The sequence below is a fragment of the Macrobrachium rosenbergii genome, chromosome 18 (genome assembly GCF_040412425.1).
Source record: "Macrobrachium rosenbergii isolate ZJJX-2024 chromosome 18, ASM4041242v1, whole genome shotgun sequence".
NCBI classification, from domain to species: domain Eukaryota; kingdom Metazoa; phylum Arthropoda; class Malacostraca; order Decapoda; family Palaemonidae; genus Macrobrachium; species Macrobrachium rosenbergii.
Window position 1 is genome coordinate 7,189,056 of NC_089758.1, and position 23,363 is coordinate 7,212,418.

A 23,363-nucleotide genomic window follows, 5' to 3' on the forward strand; every position below is an offset into this window, starting at 1 on the left:
GATAACCAAGCCCGCCGATAACCGGGGACTGCCTGTACTAAGTTTTAAGACCTGGTGAACAGTTTTAGTTTCTTAAAATTTTAACAGGCAAGCATATACTTAAGTTGGGCACCAGTAAGCTCTTACAAGGTGAGAAGCTAGGAGATGGCGCCAATTTAGTAGATCACTAGGCTACGCTGTAATTGCCATGCTGTTTTTTCGTTTTTAATTGGGGAGAGTTATAATAGTTATCCATTGTAAGGCATAGCCTTTTTTCAGTAATGGCTTCATCAGCATCATAACAATTTTTCAAGGCACGGGAAGGTCTTCACAATCATTTATCAAACTTTGTTCCTTGACCTGTATAAATGACAAAATTCCAAACATATCCTGATTCTGATTCACACAACATGAAATATTTTATCCTAAATCTAGCTCTTTTTAGTGGCAAATATTGTACCCAACCAAGATGTCCCTTTATAAAATAAAAGACTTTCATCTATAGCTACATTTTGTGCAGGCGTGTACATATTTTTGAGTTTGCTAATAATGCTGTTATAAAACTTCCAGATTTTGTTGAGCTTTGGGCAAGGATGAGTGGCAGGGTCAAAATCCTCATTATCTGACAAATGCAAATACTACTTTATTTTGTAAAATCTGCGATGTGGCATAATTTTAGAAAAATTGGGGTATGTAACAATGGCATCTTAGACTAGTGTTGGCTTTCTTCAGGTTTCTTTACAATCCCCTGTAGCATAATAACACTAAGGAAAATCCTCATTTCTTCCTGATATGTTGGATGCCATTTCTTTTTCTCTGTTTCTGATTTTCCACTCAACTTTTGTTCAGCATTCCTGCTCGTCTCTGTAACAATAATGTCTAAAATATTGTCATTAAGAAATGACTCAAAATACTGAATATATGTATTTTCTTTCATCATTTTCAGTATTATATACATGATGAATTATATTATCACCAATAAAGGGAAATGCAGGCTGTGGGGGAGAGGGTGGTTTATCATCCGAAATTATTATTCTTTGCCAGCCTTGGTTATCAGGAATATTATTATCATCATCATCATCTGAAATATCAGAGTATTCTGACGTCATATCACCATCACTTTCACTCCCTGAATCGTCCATTCCATCATAATACTCTGTATCACTATCACTCTCACTACTCATGATAGTTATATCAATAATAATAAAAGAAAACCCACAAAAAACAATAGAAATCGACTGATGAAAGGACGCGTCTCCACTGGCCAAGCAACGCTAAGATAGCTACAATTTTCTATAAAAGCACGTTTTAGATAGTGGGTTTTAAAATAAAACATTTAAAATGCTCTACTGTGGTACATAGCTACCTTATTTTTTATCTATAATGCGTTATGAGAAACATGTCAATTTAAAATAAAATATACTGTTATATCCATAGAAAACAGCTTTCTATAGTGGGAGACTAATATAAACAACAGCCGAGTTACTGGGAGCTGCTAGGAAAGAGAGAACAATTTCTGGCCAAGACCAACTATAAGGGAACTCTTTGTAATTGATTGGTCCATTTTATGGAGCCCAGGGGGACCATGAGAGTGTAACTCTTTTGAGGACTCACAGCGGCTACCATAAATAGGTTTTTCCTGTGTAAAAACCTGTATTTTAATGCACATTAAAATATCACAGTCAAATTAATTTTGAATGTGTGTAAAAATCCCAGGGCAAAGTATGTACTTGGGTTAATTCCACAATTACCTCTTTAATGCTAGTACTCTCTCTAATGAAGAAGAAATTCAGGTTTCCTAGATGACGTTCGATTCGTCCTCCAGGAACATAAGAGAGAGGAGTGATTTCCACTCCATACCTCTCCCTTGGGGATGTCTGAAAAAAAATTTTTTTTAATTATCTTAAAGGTAACCTTAAATGCATACTAAGAAACTTTAAAAAGTAAAGTAAAAAATCCATACTAAGAAACTTTAAAAGTAAAGTAATTATGAGATTTTATGTGAGTTTAAATCTCAAACCTTTGCAAAGATACCGATTTATTAATGTAAAAGTTTAACAGGATTACAGTATAAGATTTTCTATCATGACTATCCAATAATAAAGGAAAAGTACAAAGTTAAGTGCTGTTACAGAAAACAGTGTATAGCAATTAGGCAAATAAAAACTTTTAAAATCACACATTACCCAATCACTGGAAATTATGAAAACCAGAATTTTTAGCTTCTTTTCCCTAAATTTACATTTAGTGATTCAGAAAATAAAAAAAAACTTCTATAACATTAAACCTGATTCAGAAAATAAAAAAACTTTATCCTGTAATATTAAATATGCCCTGTCAGGTTGACTTTGTTAATACCTCAAATAGTTCATCATAGCTGAAATGAGTTAAATTACAAATTAGCCTTTGGGGTCAAAGTCTAATTATTTTGCAATATTCCATACTCCTTTACATAGTATCCCATTTATGTGTATTTATCATAAATGTAAGTACAGTACTGTACAATATAGTTCTCGTATATACCACTACAAGATCGAAATATTTAAATGACCTGAAAATGGGCAGAAGTTATTATATACCAGTATCCAAAGAAGGTTCAATTTTCCACATAAAGAATATTTTCATCTTACCTTCAAAAAATAAGTTAAAAAAATATAAAAACTGAATTTACTTGTATCCTTACTAAAGTTTCAAAAGTGCCCTGCAAAATAATAGTTTTGCACACTTTAAAGGGGCCAGTCAATATTAGAATAAATAAAAATGTAAAAAACCCTAATCTTGACATATTTTCTATAACTAGTTAACCCATATGATAATGTGTATATAAAGTGTGGTATTAAAATTTTCTTTTGTTTTGTTAGTTATGGGGAATACCCCAAAACCACAAACAAACAGAATTACAGTAGATTACACACAAAAGGCTGAGAAATTATATATTTGTTGGTTAAAATAAATTACTGTACAATAGATTTTACTGAAAAAGTACCATCAAAATTGCCTTTATAGTACCCTTTCCCAATTGATCTTAGACAGAAAAGACTTAGTTCATTAGCCTCAAGATCTCAGTCCAAGTATCATTGTTACACCTCAGCCATTGTCAGGCTTAACTAGAAATTGTACTCCAAAATAACATAACTTCAAGTTAATCAATTCAATCAATTTCACACACAACAGACCTAAACCTGTGCAAATGATGGTATGTGTTTGTTTTTATAACTGAAAAGACTGAATTTTTACATTTTCTTAGTGATAGTAAAAATTAAAAATATTTATTTTTTTGTAAGCCAATACTTATTAAAACAAATATTCATATGAAGGTTATTACAAGATCTTCATACCATATTAATTTCATTAACTTAGAGGGATTAATATATGGGGACTACACATCTGAATTCATTAATTCTTTAAAAGGAGCAAAAAACAAATCGAAGTTTTTGGGAACACCAACACATAAGATGACCTCTTTTCCTGTCACAGTATAAATACTTCAGCCATGTCCCAGTAACATACAGCACCAAAACTGCCAACCCCTTAACCATATCCTCTTCTACAAGTGCATAAGTATGAGTGAGTGGATGTGCAAAATAAAAAATTATGCCTATGCATGAACCAAAATTTAATAGTGCTGTTAGCCCCACATTACACACTTCCTTGTTCTGCAGATGACTTATTGTCCATAAATTATTAAAGAAATGATAATACTTGTACAGTGACCACTACTTGTTCATGTTTAAACAAATCATTTATAACTAACTAACTTTTTAAATCACTGCATGACATTTATCTGGCTTATGTAAAAGAAACTCAACGGAAGCAATGAACTGACAATGTCAGAGATACAGTATACCTGTATTGGCTATCCCACAGTATTGTGAACTTTTAAGATTGACCTTGTTAATAATATAAACCTAGCTGCCCTACTTGGAAAAGCAGAATGCTACAAACTCGAGGGTCACAAAAGGGAAAGCAGCCTAGTACAGAAGAGGAAACTGAGAAGAATAAATATTTCAAATAGTCCACCAACACAGTTCATGAATCAATTCACAGAACAGCATATACAGTAAGGTCAAAATCTATGTACTTTTTAATATTCAGTAACTCCCTTACAAAATACCAATTTAGGTACATTTATCCCAAATGTAAATGCAAATATAGCCCTGGAATAAAACTCTGCAAAATAAAACTCTGCTACAGTAGCTGTGTTGCCTTTCATTATGCAAACAGTTTTGCTTCTCATTTAGAAGAGTAAATGTTTACAGATCTACAAAAATGACCTGTAATGCTGGATTGTTTCATAGTGCTCCTTGTCTTATAAAAGACCAAATCCCTTCTAACTGAAAATCCAGTATATGACTCCCCATCTTGATCCGACACATTTGTGAATACAGTCGACCCCTGGTATTCACAGAGAATGTGTACCACAACCCCCCACGAGTAGCTAAAATCCACAAGAACTTGACACCCCTCTAAAAATGCTTATAAGTGCCTATTTTGATAGTTCAAACACCAAAAACCTATCTAAATATGATTATACCTGAGTATTTTATAACTTTTATAACAAAAAGTGCATTTAGTCACAAAAAGGATATGAAAAATACCGCAAATGGGCGAATTTTCTGCAAATAATGTATATATACTGTACATTCCACAGAAAAATCCATGAATAGGTGAAACCACGAATCCAGAACCGTGAATAGGCGGAGGTCCACTGTAGTAAAGCATTGGAGTGTCACCTGCTATGATGACTGGGTGGCTGTGTGGCTGTATTACTGCTGTGTAGGACCTGTTGAGTATAGCTGCAGGAACAGATTATGAATCAACTGCAAGTTATAATTTTTCTAGGGAGAGCAATGACCCACCAGACAGTTGGCAAATTTTTAAAGAGGGATTTGGTCTTCATATAAACTTTTGCTGCAATGAAGAGTCTGGATTTTGTCACCTATTTGATCAACTGTTTCTACAGTAAGAGCCTCACTTTAATGTGAAAGAATTTGGGCACCTCCAATTCCTGACACTAACCATGCTTACATCAACTTTATCTTTAAATAGTAAGCAACAGAGATGTCAAACATGCTGATATCATTTTGAAAAAAACTGTAACTTGTATTGCTCTGCTGTTGTCACATTCTTATATGTCCTTGAAAAGGGATGGGATTTCCTGCTGGTTACTTCTTAATGAATCCATTGCACAGGAATTCTGGAGGTACCTCCCATGAACCCCTTGGGAATTCAGGGGTACAAATGAATTGCTCAGAGAAAACCAGGGAGCTGGTCCTCTTCATCTGTGGTATGTTATGAAAGTAACAGAATGGCAAAGGGTGCAATGGCTTGACACTAGTTACTTAGGATTTGTGTCTTGGCAATGAACATGGCTCCAAAAAGCAGACCTATCAAATTCCAATCCCTATGGGTTGACTAGCTTGCAAGAGTGTGCAGCTCACTGACTAGTCTAGAAGTTGAAAAAAACCAGAACATTTTCAATGTTAGGTCTGTCAGAGGCTTGATCTCGACTCATATGGAGTCTCAGTAAGACTTATGGACCAAGAAAAAGCCAATCTCGTGAGTTTCAAGGGAAGCCCAATAGGTGAGCTCACTGCCCTGTGGCACTGCATCAATGAAAAGCAGAATCTTTGGGGTAAGAGAACCCAGTGGGACATCTATCTCTCCTTGAGTTCTAAGGATCCACCAAAGATCTCTTTAACCTGTTAAGCATTACTTGTGGGAGACATTGCTGCTCCTGTAACATCGCATTTTCTCGCTCGCAAAGCAGTCATTTGGTCAGTGCTAATTTTTATCTTTTGTATGTGTTCTTTTTTATACTGGTATTGTTTTTTGTGTTAACATATTAGGATAGTATTAAATAATGCAGAATAAGAAAAGATGAAAGAATTTATTTTGCATTTTTATGTCCTAAAACATAAAAGAAAAAAATTATTCTTTTGTATGCCATTCCTTGAAACACAGAGCCAGTAGAGCAATGAATGGTTTCATTTCATCATACCATTTTTAGTGCACATGATATTGTAAGCAAACTATCTATATACAGGCAGTTCCCGGTTATCGGTGGGGATGGATGGATTATAGAATTTAGGCCAAAGGCCACGCACTGGGACCTATGAGGTCATTCAGCACTGAAACGGAAACTGAGAGTAGAAAGTCTTGAAAGGTGTAACAGGAGGAACACCTCGCAGTTGCACTATGGAACAAGTGTTAGGAGAGGGTGGAAAGTAAGATGGAAGAGAGAGAATATGAACGGAGGTACATAAAAGGAATGAAAGGGGTTGCAACTAGGGGCTGAAGGACGCCAGCAAAGAACCTTAATGCCTACAGTGTACCACAAAACAAGTGCACGACCATTCACAGGGAGGGTTCTGTTCGACAGCGTGGTAAGCAAAATCGCTGATAACCAAGATCGACGCCTCTATTAGGCATGTATCGGTGCCAATACCTGATTATCAGCACCGATAAGCAGAAATCACCGATTTTCATCACTACATATGCGCCGTAAAACCTGATCACCGATAACCAAGTCCGCCAATAACTGGGGACTGCCTGTATTTACGCAGAAACTGGCTTGCAAATTTGTACATTTCTTTTACAATGTGCTCCATGGCTATTTCTTTTATAAATTTCACACCTTGTGGGTGAACAAAAAGTAAAGGGACTCCCCTTAATCAGTTACTGCCCAGTCACTTGGCAATGCAATGCTTGAATTTAAATTATGGTTTTCTTTAGAATCAGATAAATCTTCATGTTTCTATTAGAGGCTTCTGATCTACTACTCTGAGTCTCATAGGCAACATCAGTCTCTACACCGAGTAGTGATAATATCTCGTCAGGCAAAAGATTTTTATTTTGCTTTGGAATGCTCATTGTGGGGATAAATGGGATCAAAACAAAAATCAACCATTTACCATTGAATGCCTGAAGCATACTAAGATATGAGAGGTAGATGTCCTCTTTCTTTCCATTCCAGCAAGAGAACCTTGATAAGGGTTTTGAAGAGCAATTCAAATAGATTTTAGTGCTGCTTTTAATTTAGTAAATCACAGTAAGCTACACACAACTTCTACTTGAAATCTAAATTATTCTCACTGAATTTATTAGGCTACCATCTCATGTAGGCCTATCGTAGACATTGTTACTTGAAAGGATTATCTAAATTAATACTGAATTGTGGAACATTTCTTTAGTTAAGACTTCCTGATAGAGTGATCAATTCTTTAATTTTTTCTTTTCACAAATAGCAAACAATTTTGTGAGAAAATACCAACCATGTGCTCGCAAAACAAATGTCGGTTTCCGGCTTTCATACACAAATTAAACATTTGTTCCACAGTTTAAACTAACGATTTTTAACTGGAGCTTAAAAATAAGCACTTAACTTTCAAGTTTAGATATTTCCATGATCTTCGCTGATGAAAAATCAGAACAATTTTGTGAGGAGCACTGGCTTTCCGTCCGCACTTGACATTGACCAGAGAAGTAATGGCTCCTGGTCTTTTACTGATCCAGTTGTAAACAAGATGGTGGACATGCATGCACAATAGTCACTTCTAATTCTAGCAGGTTTTGACGTTCGAAGACTGGGTACAGCTTAAAAGTTAGAGACAATGCCCTCTTATCTTTGAGTCCATTATACTCTATCACATGTCACAGTGATTATCATTACGACACAAGACCAGGCTAAAAGTTATTTCTTTTATATTAAGTCTGGTCATCATGGAGTGCTGGCACACCATGGAGGGGTTACCCCTTGAGGACAAAACATCAACTACACTAACAAAAGATAACAATTACGGTTGCTAAAGCATCTGGGAACTTCAAGTGAACAATTAACAATCAAGGATGTATGCTAAATAACATTTGTGGCTGCCTGAGACTGGGATCTGCCCCTACATATGGTTTACTACTGGCTGCATGCCATTTTTTTTTACAAGCAATTTTTATGGCACAAAATAGGGCTAATTGTAAGTATAATGAGTTTGTGTTGCAACAATTAAATTTTATTATTAGCTCAAGTGTGGCACTCAAACACAAAATTGTTAATAAATTATAACCTCTTGTCACAATATCCTTGCATAACAATGGTCCTCCATACTGAGTAATTTCATGTAATGCTGGGAATTTGTTTTATATAAAGGTTTAAATCAGACAAAGTATATTGACCAATATTTTTTACAACACTTTCATCTTAAAATCCCTGAAGTTTCCCTGGACATTTTTACAATATAATCAGTGCACAGAAACATGGTTATCAGGAGTTGCTTCTACAGGTATAACTAAAGGACACAGGAATACTGAATAAATTGATGCAGTATTCACTACTACAAGGTATTATATCTGGGAATTTTTAATCTACTGACACTCAACCTTCTTTTATAATGGCATGTAGAAAAACCTACTTGACATTCAGTACTGAATTTTGATTATTTTTAAGCTTAGACTTTATGAGATAAAAGTTAAACATTAGATTACATATCAATGGATTTTCATCACTATCATTTTAGTTCATCAAAACACTTTAGTTGCTTTGCCTCATAGTATAATGAATAGTAAGGCTATTTTAAAGGGGATTAAAAATTCAGGAAAACTACTTTCTGAATCTTATAAAGACAAAAACTTTTTGAAAATTATCAAAATTGTCATCAGCATTTTCAAAATGTTATCAATTATCAAATCTACAAATGAATAAAAAGTTCTTTTTCTTAGTAATTATTACTAATTTACCCAATTTACCCACTTCTTCATATTTTCCTTAACAAATTTAACATGAAACACATAAAAATATATACTGAGGTAAAAAAAAAACTGCTCATCTTGTTTCACTTACATGGTAAGTTGTAAACTTAGGATCGTTCCTTGACCTTGTTGAAGATCTCTGTGAAGACGTTGATGAACATATTGACGTTGCAGATGGTACTGATGGGACATTTGAAGCAGGTGATGCTGACTGTTTCGAAATTATGGGATGAGGAATAGCAGTTTTGGGTTTCATATTCTCCTCACTAGTTGGTACTAATTCCTCCATTTTGAAAATCATTTCCCCGTCATCTGAAAGAGTGAATCAAATAAAAAGAATTAGCAATGGTTGGAAACAAGAATTCCAAGGATTAATTTTTTATCATCTTTGTACCCTAAAACATTTTGAATTTCTATTTCCACAATCCCATATTTCCTTTTTACTGAAATTAGTTATTTGTATAATTAAATAAAAATAAAAATTCAAACTCTCCTAACATGTTTTTACCCTTGTCAGTCAGCTACACCAATTACAAATTCTCCTTTCCTTAATATTGCTACAAGAATACAAAGACTTGCCCAAGATGTTAACAGAACATTAGTCTCAGCACTAAACTTCATCAATACTGTCATACATATTGTGTTTTTTACTACAATCATACCAATCAAACTGAACAATCTTGTTTTCTAGGCCAACAACCATATTACTTGTATACACTAAAAATAAAGTGGACAAAGAACAACCCTGTGGAACTCCAGCCATAATACTCTTGGTTCACTAAAGATCTCATCCACAGCATAGATAATATAAAAAATAAATTATCAAAATAAGAAGTTAAATCATAAGGGTTTTATACACAACTATACATCAATATATTACTCTCAGTAAAGAGTTAACTTTAGGCTGTCATAAAATAGGCTATGAAATAAACAGTTTTACATATGGAAAGTTAATCAATGAATGAGAGCCAAAAAATTTTCCATACCTTGTTTTGACTTTTTAACGATGCCTTCTGGATGTGTGGAAGAAGCATTAGTAGTTGTATTGTGAAGTTGTGACAATGGAGGCAACGGTTTGCCCTGACCTAGAACCATGCCAAACAGACTAATCTGAAGTTCATCTTCTTCTGGCAACTCAACATTAACTTGCATTCCAGCTATGATACATGGTGCCAACTTTCTGACTTTAAAGTAAACACTCTGGAAAAGAAAGGGAAACCTTTATCAAATATAGTACATAATTATTGCTTACTCCCTCTGAACTGTGTTTGGGAAATTAAAAACCTTGCAACATGGTGCTACTACAATATTTCAAATATGGTAAAAATAAAAAAAAAAATCTACCTAAAGCAAATGTGTCAGTTATCAAACTTACCCCCGTATACATAAGCATATCCGTTTTCTTTCATAGTGCTATTGAAGTCATCCCGCTTTTTTTAAATATTGGTAAAAACTATTAAAATTAACACTAATTCGCTTTTTTTTTTTTGTAGAACAACAATGTTTATTCACTAATTACTGTATTTTTCACATTGTGTTCGTGATTAAATACAGATTTTTATTAAAAATAATTTACAGTGAACTTACACTGCAGTAATGTTATCTACAAAATCTGCGAATCAGTGAAAGTTCCCCTGTGGAAAAGTGAATAGTGTACAGTAATGTGTTCCACAAAAATCCGTAACAAAATGAAGTGCGAAAAAGTGAAGCACAAAAAGTGGAGTAGCACTGTAATGCCATCAGTGCACCTCATGCAGTGCACTGTAGGCGTTACTTAGGTTCTTTGCAGTATGCCTTCAGTTCCTAACTGCAATCCTGTTCATTCCTTTTACTGTACCTCCTTTCATATTCTCTTTCTTCGAGGAAGATGATGGGCGCTTTGGGTGCTTGGACACCAAATACGCTCAAGAGGCGAAGTGCTCCAGGCTGTCCCAAGGAGAATGACAGGGATGAGCCAAAGAGGAGGTGGGCTGGTCCATAAAGCTTCAGGAGGGCTGCAGGCTATGGCTGGCCTCCCTGTACCTCTTGACTGGAAGAGGGGAGCGAGCAGTCCGCATCAGCAGTGTTCCTCTAAGTGGGTGCTAAGAAGCTGGGTAGTGGTATGGGCATTTCTCACCAGGGCTGGAAACTTCTGAGTCCCATGAAAGCTGATGTTCATGCACTGAGACACCTTTCCAACAGCGCTTTGTTGCAGCCTGGGAATGCTCAGCAGGCTCAATGGAGTGGGCGACTGCCCATGGGCAAACCCCACCAACCTCACTTGGACCTCCAGTATGTCTTCTCCCCAGTGAGGGGGAGCAGGACAGGGCCTTTGTCTAAGAGCACTGGTGGGAGGAGCAGCCACCTCCTCAACATGCATTACACTGTCACTTTTCAAAACATTATCACTTTGCACATTCTTTAACATCTGTTCCATAAGAATTTTAACAGAAGACCCTATTTCCATCACTATACTGGCTAGAAAATCAAATTTACAGTCGAACCTTGATTCAAGGTTGGCAATGTCATCAGGTTCAGAAGCACAGGAGCTTGGTACAAGGGTATGTGGTGAAGTAGGAGGGCTAATGATAGGAGACACAGTAGGACTTGGAGGAGAAGGAACAGCTCTATCTTCTACAAGACTAGGTAAAGGAGTGGACTCTACACTAGCTCTATTCTTGGCTCTTGCGGCCTCCTTCCTCTTCCTATCTCTTTTGAGTTTTTCAAGGCCTCCTTCCTCTTGGCTCCCTCCTATCTCTTTTCCTATCTCTCTTTTGAGTTTTTCCAAGTGAGATTTTAATATTTTCCAATTCCTATCATCCCAATCCTGACATTCTATGCAAGTGTTATCTTTACTGCAATCTTGCCCCCTACATTTAGTACACTTCGTGTGAGAATCATACGAAGACTTCGTTAATCCAGTCTTATACCCTTCTGTACAGAAGGGAATGCTAGATGAGCTAGAATCTGACATTGTAATACAAAGAACGGTTATAACTATTGTTAACCAAAGCTAACCAAATAACCAAAGGTTGAAAGCCACAACAAAATGAATACTTCACCAAAAGTTGGCAACAATACCTGAAAAAATGATGAAGCAGACTGCAGAAAACCTCCAATGTTAGTTGGAAGCCAGCAGAAAACGAACTGAAGCTCTCTGCTAAGTTGTTACTATCGGTACCCAAAAGCAGGCGGGGTCTCATCATCTACACAAAACAATTGAACGCTACCACAAATTTTGAATTTTTAGGCTGCCATGGTTTGAAAACCTATAGCTATGTAATTACTGTACTTGGTAAGTTACTTATATAAAAACTAAATTTACACTGCTGTACAGAAGCTAATATTCATGTTGCACCAGAATAGGACCATCATATTACAGCTGAAGAAGTTATGGACACAAGGTGTCCAGAAACTAGAAGCAAACAGATATTACATATTCAGATGGTCTGGGCATGTAATGAGAAGGGATCAGGCAAAACTAGGAAAGCAGTAGATAAGGAAGTAGCAGGACAAAGACAAATGGAAAAAGTACCAGATGGAAATTCATGCAGCAAGTAAATAGGATAGGAGTGTTGGGAGAACTTATTTCTTTCCTAACCCCATTAAGAGACACCATCAGATAAACATATTAATGCAGATGGTGACAAAATTTTGGCTACAATATATGTTATGCTTCTGAAGAACCTACAATTTTTATACTGTCTTGATGTTCAAGAGTTTTGATTGCATACAACCATATCATAATTTAATATGTTCATCATCTCAAACAAAATAAAGTACTGTACCATAATATTAGCAACACCAAACTAACTATGGGTTCTCTTACATGATCAAAATTTATGGAGAAGGAACACTGAAGTGCAGACCCCATGGAGAGAAGAAAGGCAAAGCCAAATCTAAAACTTGATCCACACATAATCAACAAAATATATAAAAAAAAAACTTAATTAGATTTACCTGAAGCAATCTGTCAAAATACTGATTGAATGAGCTATGGTTAAGGACTGTAGGCACTTTAGCTCTCCATACTCTTGTAAACATCTGCAAATTGGTTACAATACTTTCTCTTGGAACACCAGGAGGTGTTTGTGTGGAAACGGTTACTAACTGCATTGGCGTGCAATCCTCAACAAGCAGGCCAATCATTTCAGCATCTTCTCTATCATCCAGCTGAAAATAATACGAGGGATTATTATTATTATTATTATTATTATTATTATTATTATTATTATTGGCCATAAATTTGACCATAAGTTCGTTCATAATAGAAAAATTACATATCCTTTGATATTTGGGAATACACTAATCCCATTCTCTAAACTGGTGCAGCTAAAGAGAATGGTACTAGTATCTTGAAGGTGTAAGTATGTGTAGTGTAAGGATATGTATAACATATAAAATTATCATTCTGAAGAAACAACAAAGCTAAGGGGGTTTCATTTTTTCAATTATAATTATTATTATAATAAAATAGATTGACAAAACTAGTTAGTCATTTAAGAATCATAGGTATATGAAACATCTGCCCTTGAATGAAAGGTGAAAGAAAAAACCAAGATAGTTAAAGAGGCTGCACAATTAAATGGGAAGGAACCTAGGGAACGGAAGAAAAATGAAAGCCCTAAAACAATGTAGCTGAAATACAATGAACACTGCAAAGAACACTGAGTACCATCTGCAATGCATCATGCAAGGCACACCAAAGGCAGTACCCTCATGTGGGGAGTAAAAAAAAATGCAAGCTACAACTTCAATGGGATCATACAAGGAAAAATGCTAAAGAAAATCACACATATTCTCTGTAAACTGGTGTAAAACATGAAGCATGTGATAAAATGCCAAGAAAGTTCTTTATTTCAACCTTAAAGTCTCATTGGCTAAGACAGTGCTCTACATATATTCAAATAGTACAATTTCAGAATTTTCTGTGTACACTTTGTTAATCACTGAGACATAAAGAAATGTTTATGTAGTGGTTGATACACATAAATAAAGAACATAATCACATTACACAATTTTCAATAATTAAAACAGCACCTAAACAAATTGTCAGTGTGCATAAAAATGTTAGTATGGAACTTTCTGACAATGATAACCCTGACCAACTTTTTTTTATGGTATCTCATTTTTTCACCATTACACCATACTGCTGTCACAATCTGTGAAAATGCTTGATCAAATCTACCATCAGTGTAACAAAATTTTCCTAAAGAGCTCTTCCAGTAAAATTTGGCCTTACCTCCAGAACACATGTGTCTTTATTACCAGATGACAAATCAATTTCAGGATGATCATCATCAGAATCCTCAGTATCTGAATTTCTTCCACCATTCATGTCATCAGAAAAAGCATCCTAAAATGGGAGTGCATGGTATATTAGTTATTTTTCCTTGACTATATCAAATACACCTAATTAATTCTAAATAATGGATTTTGAGCTTGGCAAAACAATCTAAGTTTTGTAAATTTAAATATATGGAGAGTTATTATTTGACTTTATTTATTTATATTAAAAAAGTAAAGGATACCTCTTATAATGCATTATCAATATGAATTCCAGCAAATTACCTCAAATTGTTTTTACCTCAAAAATAAAATCTACTATGCAAAATGAAAGGAATTTTTCACATTACTCTAATTTCACAAGCCAAATAAGCTCTTAATTAAAATGAGATTTCTTCCACATCCTCCAAGGAAATTCACCCAATACAGTACTGTAGTTATATACAAACCTTGAAAATTCACTGTTAGCATCACATACTACATACAACAAAAGACCAATTTAGCCCACATACCAATGGCTTTTAATATCACATAAAATGTAAATTTATGGCAAAAGAATGATACTTATAGCAAAATAATTTAATTTTTCAATTCATATTAAGAAATTGTTCTGAAACTTGAAAAATTACCTACCACCCAAACATCTGGTTTCCTGTAACAAATAATCAGTTATCAAAAAACTGCATGGAAAACACACGCGTAGCTTTGTATAAATATATTTAAAAACAAGTTGAAAGAGATTTTCCATGAATCTTTGGTATTTTCTCACATGAAATTTATTTGGCGTGTTTTCTATTACCTCTGGGAACCCACTTTGATAATGAATAGCCTTTAAAGGTTTAAAAACGACAAAAGGAATGGTTTAGACATGTTATTTTGGAACTTACTACTTCTGCCATTTTATCTTTCCCAGGTGAATTATAATCTCATCTTTAAAAACCCTGCTTATAAGAACTATCTTCAAAAAAAGTCAAATTTTTTATGATGCCTTGATCTAATAAATGACTGTAACTTCACACTCAAACCAGCTATCTGAAAAGTACGTACATAAACTAGAGATTTAGGCAATTAAGTTTTCTTCCTGCTCCTGGACAGTTTCCCTAACATGGAAATAGTCTTCATCGATAGATCTAAAGTAGCCAAAAGTAGTCCTTGTCCAAAACTGGGACTGTGACACAAGCTTTGGAGTTTAGTTATGACACTTAATGATCTACCTTAAACTTTTTAATCATGGAGATGCTTGCTTCTCCAGCCATTATAAAGCAAAGGATATTTAAATGAACTGTATAACTAATGAACCTCAAATTCAAGTTAAAGTCAGTCAGTTTCCTCAGTGAGTTTTTCTGCAAACATAATTCTGTTATCAAATGCCCATTTACTAAATGAATTACAAAATCTGAATAAAAGTTAACATTACTTTCCCTCCTGATACTATACATCTGAAAGTTGTTGGTGACCATCAACTGAAGGAGTCATTTTTCTATTTAACTGCTAATGTGGATCTTTCTACATGGAAGCCCTCAATCATGTATTTGTCCATAGAACTAATATGAAGTAAAAAGAGTAAGTCATACAGTTTGGAATGTAAAAATTATTTATTTAGTGACGTAGCCTAATCACCTTGCTTCCTTACCGACTTGTCTCTTAAAGTTGACAGAATCAGCACTAGGTTAGCCCAGCAATGACACGGCACATGTATCTATCTTGAATGAATGCCATCATTCATTGTCTGGATGTTTGCCAAACATCTAGACAGGTGAATGATTGCATTCATTCATTGCCAAACAATTCTGTTGTCAATCCTCAGCACAGAAAGGGACCAATAATCACTCACCTCATCCACAACAATGGTCCAAAGTCAAAAGAATTACAAACACTACCAATAATGACATATCTTTTTTCACACATTCTTATTTGGTTTTCTTTCATTCATCTAACACCAAAGGAGTTATAAAAGAGCTATAATTATGCTCATTTGTTTAACTTCATATTTTACATACCTAACTTCATATTTTACATACCTACCATCAATATCAAAATTACCACTGATAGAGTGGTCAACATCAATTAAACTCAAAGTTTGTAACTCCTATCCACAGCTGAGGAAACTTCCATCAAGATCATTCTCTAAGGATGACATGAAATTACCATACATATTTCCAAAAAAGCCTGCCTTAGCAATGTTTTCTATAAAAAATGCACACTACAGCACGAGGTATGAGGCCACGATCATCAAAAGAATAAAATACAATATTCACAAAGCAAATTTTGATTAAATTCATAAGATTGACAAATATGGTCAAAATACCAAAATATTATTTTAAAATATACCCATAACTGTACTTGTAATTGGCCCACATTTGTGGTCTTCACTTTATTTCCTATTCAAAAAATACTTATCTGCTGGCTCGGAGTACAGTGCATGCGCCCCTCAGATCCTAAGGCCACAGGTCACAAAGAGTTTTGCTTTTCATGTGTAGGTTACACGCCAATCACTTCCAAAAGATTCTACCAAACATTTTGTCTGAATTAGTCAATTATTACCTCTGCTTTAATCATTTAAGTATTTACTGTATTTCCTTTCACAATGATTATGGTCAAATTCCAAGTGAAGTTTTCAATGCAGGCTGCTTGGGAAAGAAGTATAGCAAGTGTTTTTCCCAATTCATTTACGAACAGAGCATTGCTTTTGCTTAACAAGCATAAGATTTTCCTGTTTTCCAGTGTTTAAGGTATTTACTTGATACCAGTTAAGTGATGTCAAGGAACAAGAGACATCCCAGTTAATGCAACAGGCTGCAGAAGTTAGCTTGGTTCAGAGTCCATTTTGCAAGCTTCTTTGCTGATATGAATTTTTTACACTGTTTTAGGGGTTGTAGAGTGTCTGTTCTTCCTACAGTTCCATGTTTAGTCTAACTCTTGTAAACATTTTTGTAAATTTTTTATATTTCTTATTATTATCCACCAAATCTTACTTGTAAATGCTTATCAATGCCTATTTTTATAAAAATCTGTCTAAGGTGATGTTTTTCACCAAATAACTTTAATGCAGCTGGCAGTTTCTGGTTCTAATATGTTTTGCTTCATTTCCAAGAATAATTCTAAAATCACTACTGAAATACAGGTTTTATATTTTATAGTAATTTTGTTTATGAAATTTTTCATTAACAAAATTCAATTATACTAGGAAGTACCAGATATGCATGTTACATAATTCCATATTTTGTATACTTTGCATCTGCACAATAGATGCAGCAGTGAAGATGTGTTGTATGGCTTAGTAGGGAATGTATGATATATCTTTGTGACTTTTGATATGTAAAACATTTTAAACAATAATTTCAGAAAGATTTTTTTTATAAAGTAGTCTCAATTTTTAACAGTGTTTGGTAGTAAGGTTGTAGCATTGCTGACTTCCAGTTTTTCATTTGCTATGCTGCCTCTGGTGAAAAAGTCGAAGAGTAAAGTTCGGAGTCAGGTCCCAAATACTGTAATGATATTTGCACTCACCTGCCCAGTGGAACTGTTTCCTTTGCAGGTTTCCAGAAATGCTCATTAAAAATTATCCATAATCATCACTAAGTTGTTGGCATTTCCCACTGCCAGTGTTCCAGACCATGTGATGACCAAGTCAAATTTCATGTTTGGGGCATCTGTGGAAGCCATGTTCCTGTTCACTGCCTCCACTGACTTTGGCCCATGGCACTTTAGGATGTGCTAGAACTTCCACCTGCTTCTGCTTTGTCCTAGACATTTTCCATGCTATCAGACCAAGGGTTTTATATCAAGCTCCCTCACAGTCAGAAGACATTTTTTTTTTCCAGATCAAGGCCCAGACCAGAGTTACACTGATGTCTGTGCCAAGGAAATGTCAGGATATAGCAGCAACTGACAATAGTGAATTTCATGCTCTCACCTTAGCAAGGCAGCTTCATTCACCTGTACATTCTTCCATTACAAATCAAGATCACAGCCAAGGTCATATTAACAATAGAAGCACACTACCAATGGACCACATTAATGATGCGAACTATGCTGGCACCAGGAATTGTGCTGATGGACATTCCTGACTACAAGTCAGAGCCATATCAAGAAGGAGACACCAAATTTTAGGATCAAGGGCCATGACAGCAACAGTAGACTTGGCCATAGATCTCTGGGACAAAAGCTCATGCAATGCTATGTGCCATGGCCATAAGCATAAGCCCAGCAAGTGCCAGGACCAGGACCACATAGATGCCATGGACCATGGTCCATGGGCTTTGTAGGACAATGCCTCATCTAAAGAGCAGTGCCAAGACCATGGGCACAAGCATAGGATTAAGCAGAACCAGGGCCAAGAGCACATAGATGCCAAATTACACAGCCAAGAACCTGAGTCCAAGCACAGCAGTGCCTTGTCTGTTGAGCCAGGCCATAGATATCAGTGTGTGAAACCACAGCTAGGGCATAAGACATGAAAGGAATTCAGCATGATGCCAAGTCTGGCCAAGGAATTGTGACAAAAGCTGAGTTATTGTACAAGACAGCAACTCTACTTTGGGCTTATTCCAGGATTGGATCCAGGACAATAGATGTGTTGATGTCAGTATCCACAGACGAAGGAACAACAGCAGCAGCATTTGACACTGATGACCAAGACACAAAAATGATACTCATTCAAGACCATAATGGTGCAGAAACATTCCAGTGTTCTACCAAGACCACTTTGCAGACTGCATAATTACCCAACATAAAGACTGCCAGAATTAGATTGCACTGATGTAAAAGCCTTCCCATGATCAGATTAGTTCCACTGGACAATACGTTCAATAATGCTTGACTCAGATCCTAGAAAAAATACAAACTTTCAAATAGTCTCTCATAACGATTCACATTCCAGAGGAGGCTGGGTTATTCTATGTCTCCCAGAAAAGGTTGGAATCTGTCAAGCAGACAAGGGACTTTTGCCTGGGGTTGAGAAAGCAGCAGTATTCTCTGATGGACAGCCACAACAACCCTGTTCTCAATCACAATTAATCTGGTACTACAGCCAGATGTGTAATATTATACTATGAAACAGATCTTCAGTTTGGAACTGACGACAGATTATATTCAAACACCCTACTTAAGATTACACTTCTGAACACTGTGTAGAGGTTTGACAGTACCTGAATGTTTAAGCAAACACATTTACTGCCCTCAGGTACCAAAGACCTGGCACAAGATTCTGGGAATCCCACCACTTACCCTAGTGACTTTTAAGTGGATATCACCAAACATTTCCTGATGAAATTCCTCTTCATATCAGTGACATGACTAGAGTTCTGCTAGCTGATGAAGTGTTATCAGTGTTATAAGAAAGGATACCTGCTTCTTTGTTTCAGTATAGCCTATTCAGCTTCCATGAAGTTTCTTCACTTGTCCAGGTAGCCAAAGTTTTCCTGTTCTGCATTCTCTGTTTCATACTAGTGAGAACTTTTCAAGTCCTTACTAATTCTTTGCTGTAATGCCAGCACCATCATAAGCTTTTTCCATAATGCCAGAGCCTGAGTCAGCTTTGGCACTGATTACAAGGACTCTATAAGATGCCTTGAAACACTGTAGATATAAGGTTTTGTCCTAGTGGACAAGATCCTGAGGTCTCTCATGCATAAGTTTCTAGTTACCTATTTGTGCCTGTTTTTAGGATTCATTATTGGCAGCCATAAACACTATGAACTTAAGATAAATTTCCATACTCTAAAGTTGAATGTAATACCATATAAACTACTCTGAATTTTCTTTTGAAATCCCAACACACTTTTTTGCTTTTTCAAACACAGCAGATTGACTGGACAGTCAGTGAATCCACACTTTTCTGTCATTCACCAGGAGTCAAGGAGTACCAATTAAAGTAGAAAGCTCTTGCAACTTTGCCAATCTCTCCAGTGCAATACCACCATCAAAGCAGGAACAGCTTGCCGATCCTTGGCAACACCTCCAGGATACTTCCTTCCTGAAAGATGCACCCATTCAGTTTAATATTTAGCAATTCCCCTGGATCCTGAGTAAATACCTCTACATGCTTGAAGGCTTTCAAACTAGACTCAGATATGCAAGTCTTTTGGCAGAGGCAGCTATGTTACAGCCAACCCTGCAGTTTCAAACATTTTCTATTCAAAGCAGAGGATGTTCTTACAGTTGGCACACTCTGTAGGACAGAAATCCTATCATGGCCTTCAGCTACACTTAATGATTCCCTCTTTTCCATGAGCTGTTAAAGAAGTTGCTTACAATCTTGTCACCTTGTACCTGCTCTTCCTTATATTGCAGAGCTAAATGGACTTAACATATGTTCTCCAAGGAACTTTAAAAAAAAAATGGCATTCTGCCATTTTTTAGCCCCTTTGTTAGTCCTGATGCATCTTGCCAACTTCTCTTCAATCCTCTGATTCAGACTCTCACTGGATCTTATCCTGAGGATGGTCTTCCTCTGATGTCAGCACCCTTGGGACAGATCAGCAACTTAGTGCATTCTACACTGTAACTCTTGCCAAAAATTGGAATTCATGGGTCTGTGCTTTACAGATGGTGCAGTCTGTGGAAACAGCTTCAGTGTCCTGAATAATCAGTTGCACATTTTGCTCTCTGAGAGTACAACCTTCTTCTTCACCAGTCATGTCCCTTCCTATCTTCAAGGAACCAAGGAATGTACAAACTATTCTTTTTTTCTGCTTGTTACAAACTATTCCTTTGTATAATTGTTCCAAAGTAGTGACAAAAGACAATTCCTCATTGGTGCACACAGAAAGGTAAAGGATGACAGCAACATGAAAGGATTGTGGCTTGTACAACTAATTATTAAATTGCTCTGCTAGTTTTCTTTTAGTGAGATCTACGTGTTAACTTCTTCTGGTGGATGTGGGGAGCTTCCAGACCTTTGTAAACATTTTCTTTTCATGTGACTCTCAAGTTAGCGTAGTCTCTACTCACTGCAGCCTGTAGTAGTAGTGCTTCAGTTGAGGGTTGCCAGACTGAATATCCTGTCATCATTTCTCCTTTATAGCACTCCTCTAGAAATAAACTTTAAGGAATTTTTCCCTTCTGTGTTAGTAGTCTTCTACTATGTTTCTTCCTCGAGTAACCTTTGGGTATGTCATTACAAACCCCATAGTTTCATGTTATTCGCAGGGTTTTGGCCTCCATGTATGAAATCTCTGTTTCCTTAGAGCCTTGGGTTCCACTACTTACCTCAATCACAGGAGTTTTCAGATGGATCTAACAATTAGTCACTTGTAAGGATTTGTAACTGTTTGAGCCTCCCAACCTAAATTGCAAATTAGGCTAATTATAAGTATACCTTAGTTTTACCGGACCACTGAGCTGATTAACAGCTCTCCTAGGGCTGGCCCGAAGGATTAGATTTATTTTAAGTGGCTAAGAACCAATTGGTTACTTAGCAATGGGACCTAAATCATTGGATTTTTGTTAAAGAGATTTACTGTAATTTTCAAAAACAACACTGATTTGTATACAAACCCATTTCTTGTAAATAAAATGCCCACCATCCAGTCTCACATATAATTGTGCAGACGGCATAAAAAGTGAGGCTCTTTGCTGCATGGGACCTCAGAATCCGTAGGTGTACAAGTGCAGTGCTGCCAGCCAGCAGAATATGTTCTCTAAATCAGGACTTCATGAAGACCATAATGTGAAATAATTTTAGGTGATATTGATTTTTTAAACATTATGGTTTTCTAAGATGAAAATCTAAAAACCATGAAAAATTAATGCAATACAATTACCCAATGTGCAGTATATATTACATACAAGTTGACATCTAATACAGAACAGTAAAAATATCATAACAATTATAACACACCATAAAGAAAAGCCAAACATTAACAGTAAATTCAGTAAACAATGAACTTGAAAGGGTTACTGCACAGGATAATACAACACAGCACCAAAAGAGTTCAGTGACATTTCCAAATATAAACTGAGGGATACAATGAGAGCTGGTTACCTGCTAAACTGGTAACCAACCAAGAGACTTATTTAGTGGGAGGTAGCTACACTAATAATTAGTTTTTTGGGTTCTAAAAGACAATTTCTAATTTCACTGCAAATGTAAGGTATACAGTACAGTATGGCAAACATCTTATCTTAAAAAACTTTTCTATTGTACTGTACTTAATATAGAATAAATAAAATACAGTAAATAGCAATAGTTTGTCATACTTGCCTTTTAGTTAAAAAGTTAAAAGGGAAAAGAATGATTCACTTATAAAATAGGTTAGGTAAAAACCAAAGTGATTATGGATCATGGATAGTTAAGAGCCACTGAAGAGGTTCTCCTTTCAGTTTTTTTCAATAAATTTGAGTACCTTGGCTGCGTATGTGGCTGACAGGTCTTCTGGGGTGGCAAATTTAGTTGATCATAAAGCCCTTTTCGCTGTTCTCTGTCTCTTGAATCTCTTAGTTCCTTTCCTTCATATTTTCCTTTACTATCCTAATTTATTGTTTTTTCCCATTAAATGTGTTCCTATTCTTTTTCAACCAACTTTTCAATATGTAACCTAACTTGCTTCTACCCCTACAAGTTTAAATCAAACAAACCCCTACATAGAATAACCATTTTTACCCAGCATGTTAAGAGATAATGATTTGACATATCTTAATTTTCAATATGGAGGAGGTTGAAAATGTATCTTATTTCACTGAGCTAAACATCTGTTTTTTGAACACTTAAAAATCTAAGACTAATTAAAATTTTTGCTACAACATGAATATCTTATTAAAATATTTCAGTACACCTTTTCCACTTCCAAAAAAGGTTACAGTGCAATGCTCAGCCAGTAACTGAATCATTTAGTTAGAAGAACATTACAATAAGGTTCAATTCCAGTTGCAGCCTAAAATTATTATCAGTGAAAGGTAAGCGAAAAGAAAATCCAGTACAAAAGTACAGTAAAAAACACAAAATTAACAAATGTAATGATAAAAAAGAAGGTAAATTACACTGAAAAATATACAAACGTTCCCCAAACAATGACAGTGCATCAAAATAACATACACTAACCTGGTGTTTAACCCTTACAGGCCGATGCCACCGAGTCACTGTGCATTCCTAAGACCAGAGTTTAAGGTGAAAAATTCACTCAAAATTTGGTAAGACCCAAGCTACCACTACATTTGAGTAATGTGACATAAAAATGTTTTTAATATTCTTATTCATCTGTTCCCTATAACATCTACAGTGAACTCAGTTTAAGGGTAATAATTCAAATAATAAAAAAGTAAAATCAAATATCATAAAATTAGCTAAAAATTTAACATCTCAGTAAACTATATTAGCTAAAAATTTTACATCACAGTGAAATATATTACAAGTACGGCACCAAAATTCCACAGCA

General features: G+C 35.6%; 1 protein-coding gene and 1 long non-coding RNA gene across 3 annotated transcripts in view; one reads left to right on the forward strand and one right to left on the reverse strand.

The window, feature by feature from the left end:
• Positions 1–23,363, forward strand: part of LOC136848075 (uncharacterized) — a 129,640-nt gene that overhangs the window by 84,230 nt on the left and 22,047 nt on the right. The gene's annotated exons all lie outside the window — the stretch shown is intronic.
• LOC136848071 (C2 domain-containing protein 5) overlaps positions 1–23,363 on the reverse strand; it is a 201,875-nt gene that overhangs the window by 6,512 nt on the left and 172,000 nt on the right. Inside the window, exons 15-20 of one of the 2 annotated variants that reach the window (XM_067120244.1) lie at positions 23,030–23,077; positions 13,943–14,056; positions 12,661–12,873; positions 9,708–9,921; positions 8,813–9,033; positions 1,731–1,856 (exon numbers count right to left, since the gene is read on the reverse strand). In XM_067120244.1, coding sequence (XP_066976345.1) covers positions 1,731–1,856; positions 8,813–9,033; positions 9,708–9,921; positions 12,661–12,873; positions 13,943–14,056; positions 23,030–23,077 — 936 coding nt within the window. The remainder of the gene's footprint in view (positions 1–1,730; positions 1,857–8,812; positions 9,034–9,707; positions 9,922–12,660; positions 12,874–13,942; positions 14,057–23,029; positions 23,078–23,363) is intronic. The other variant, XM_067120245.1, reaches the window with a different exon arrangement.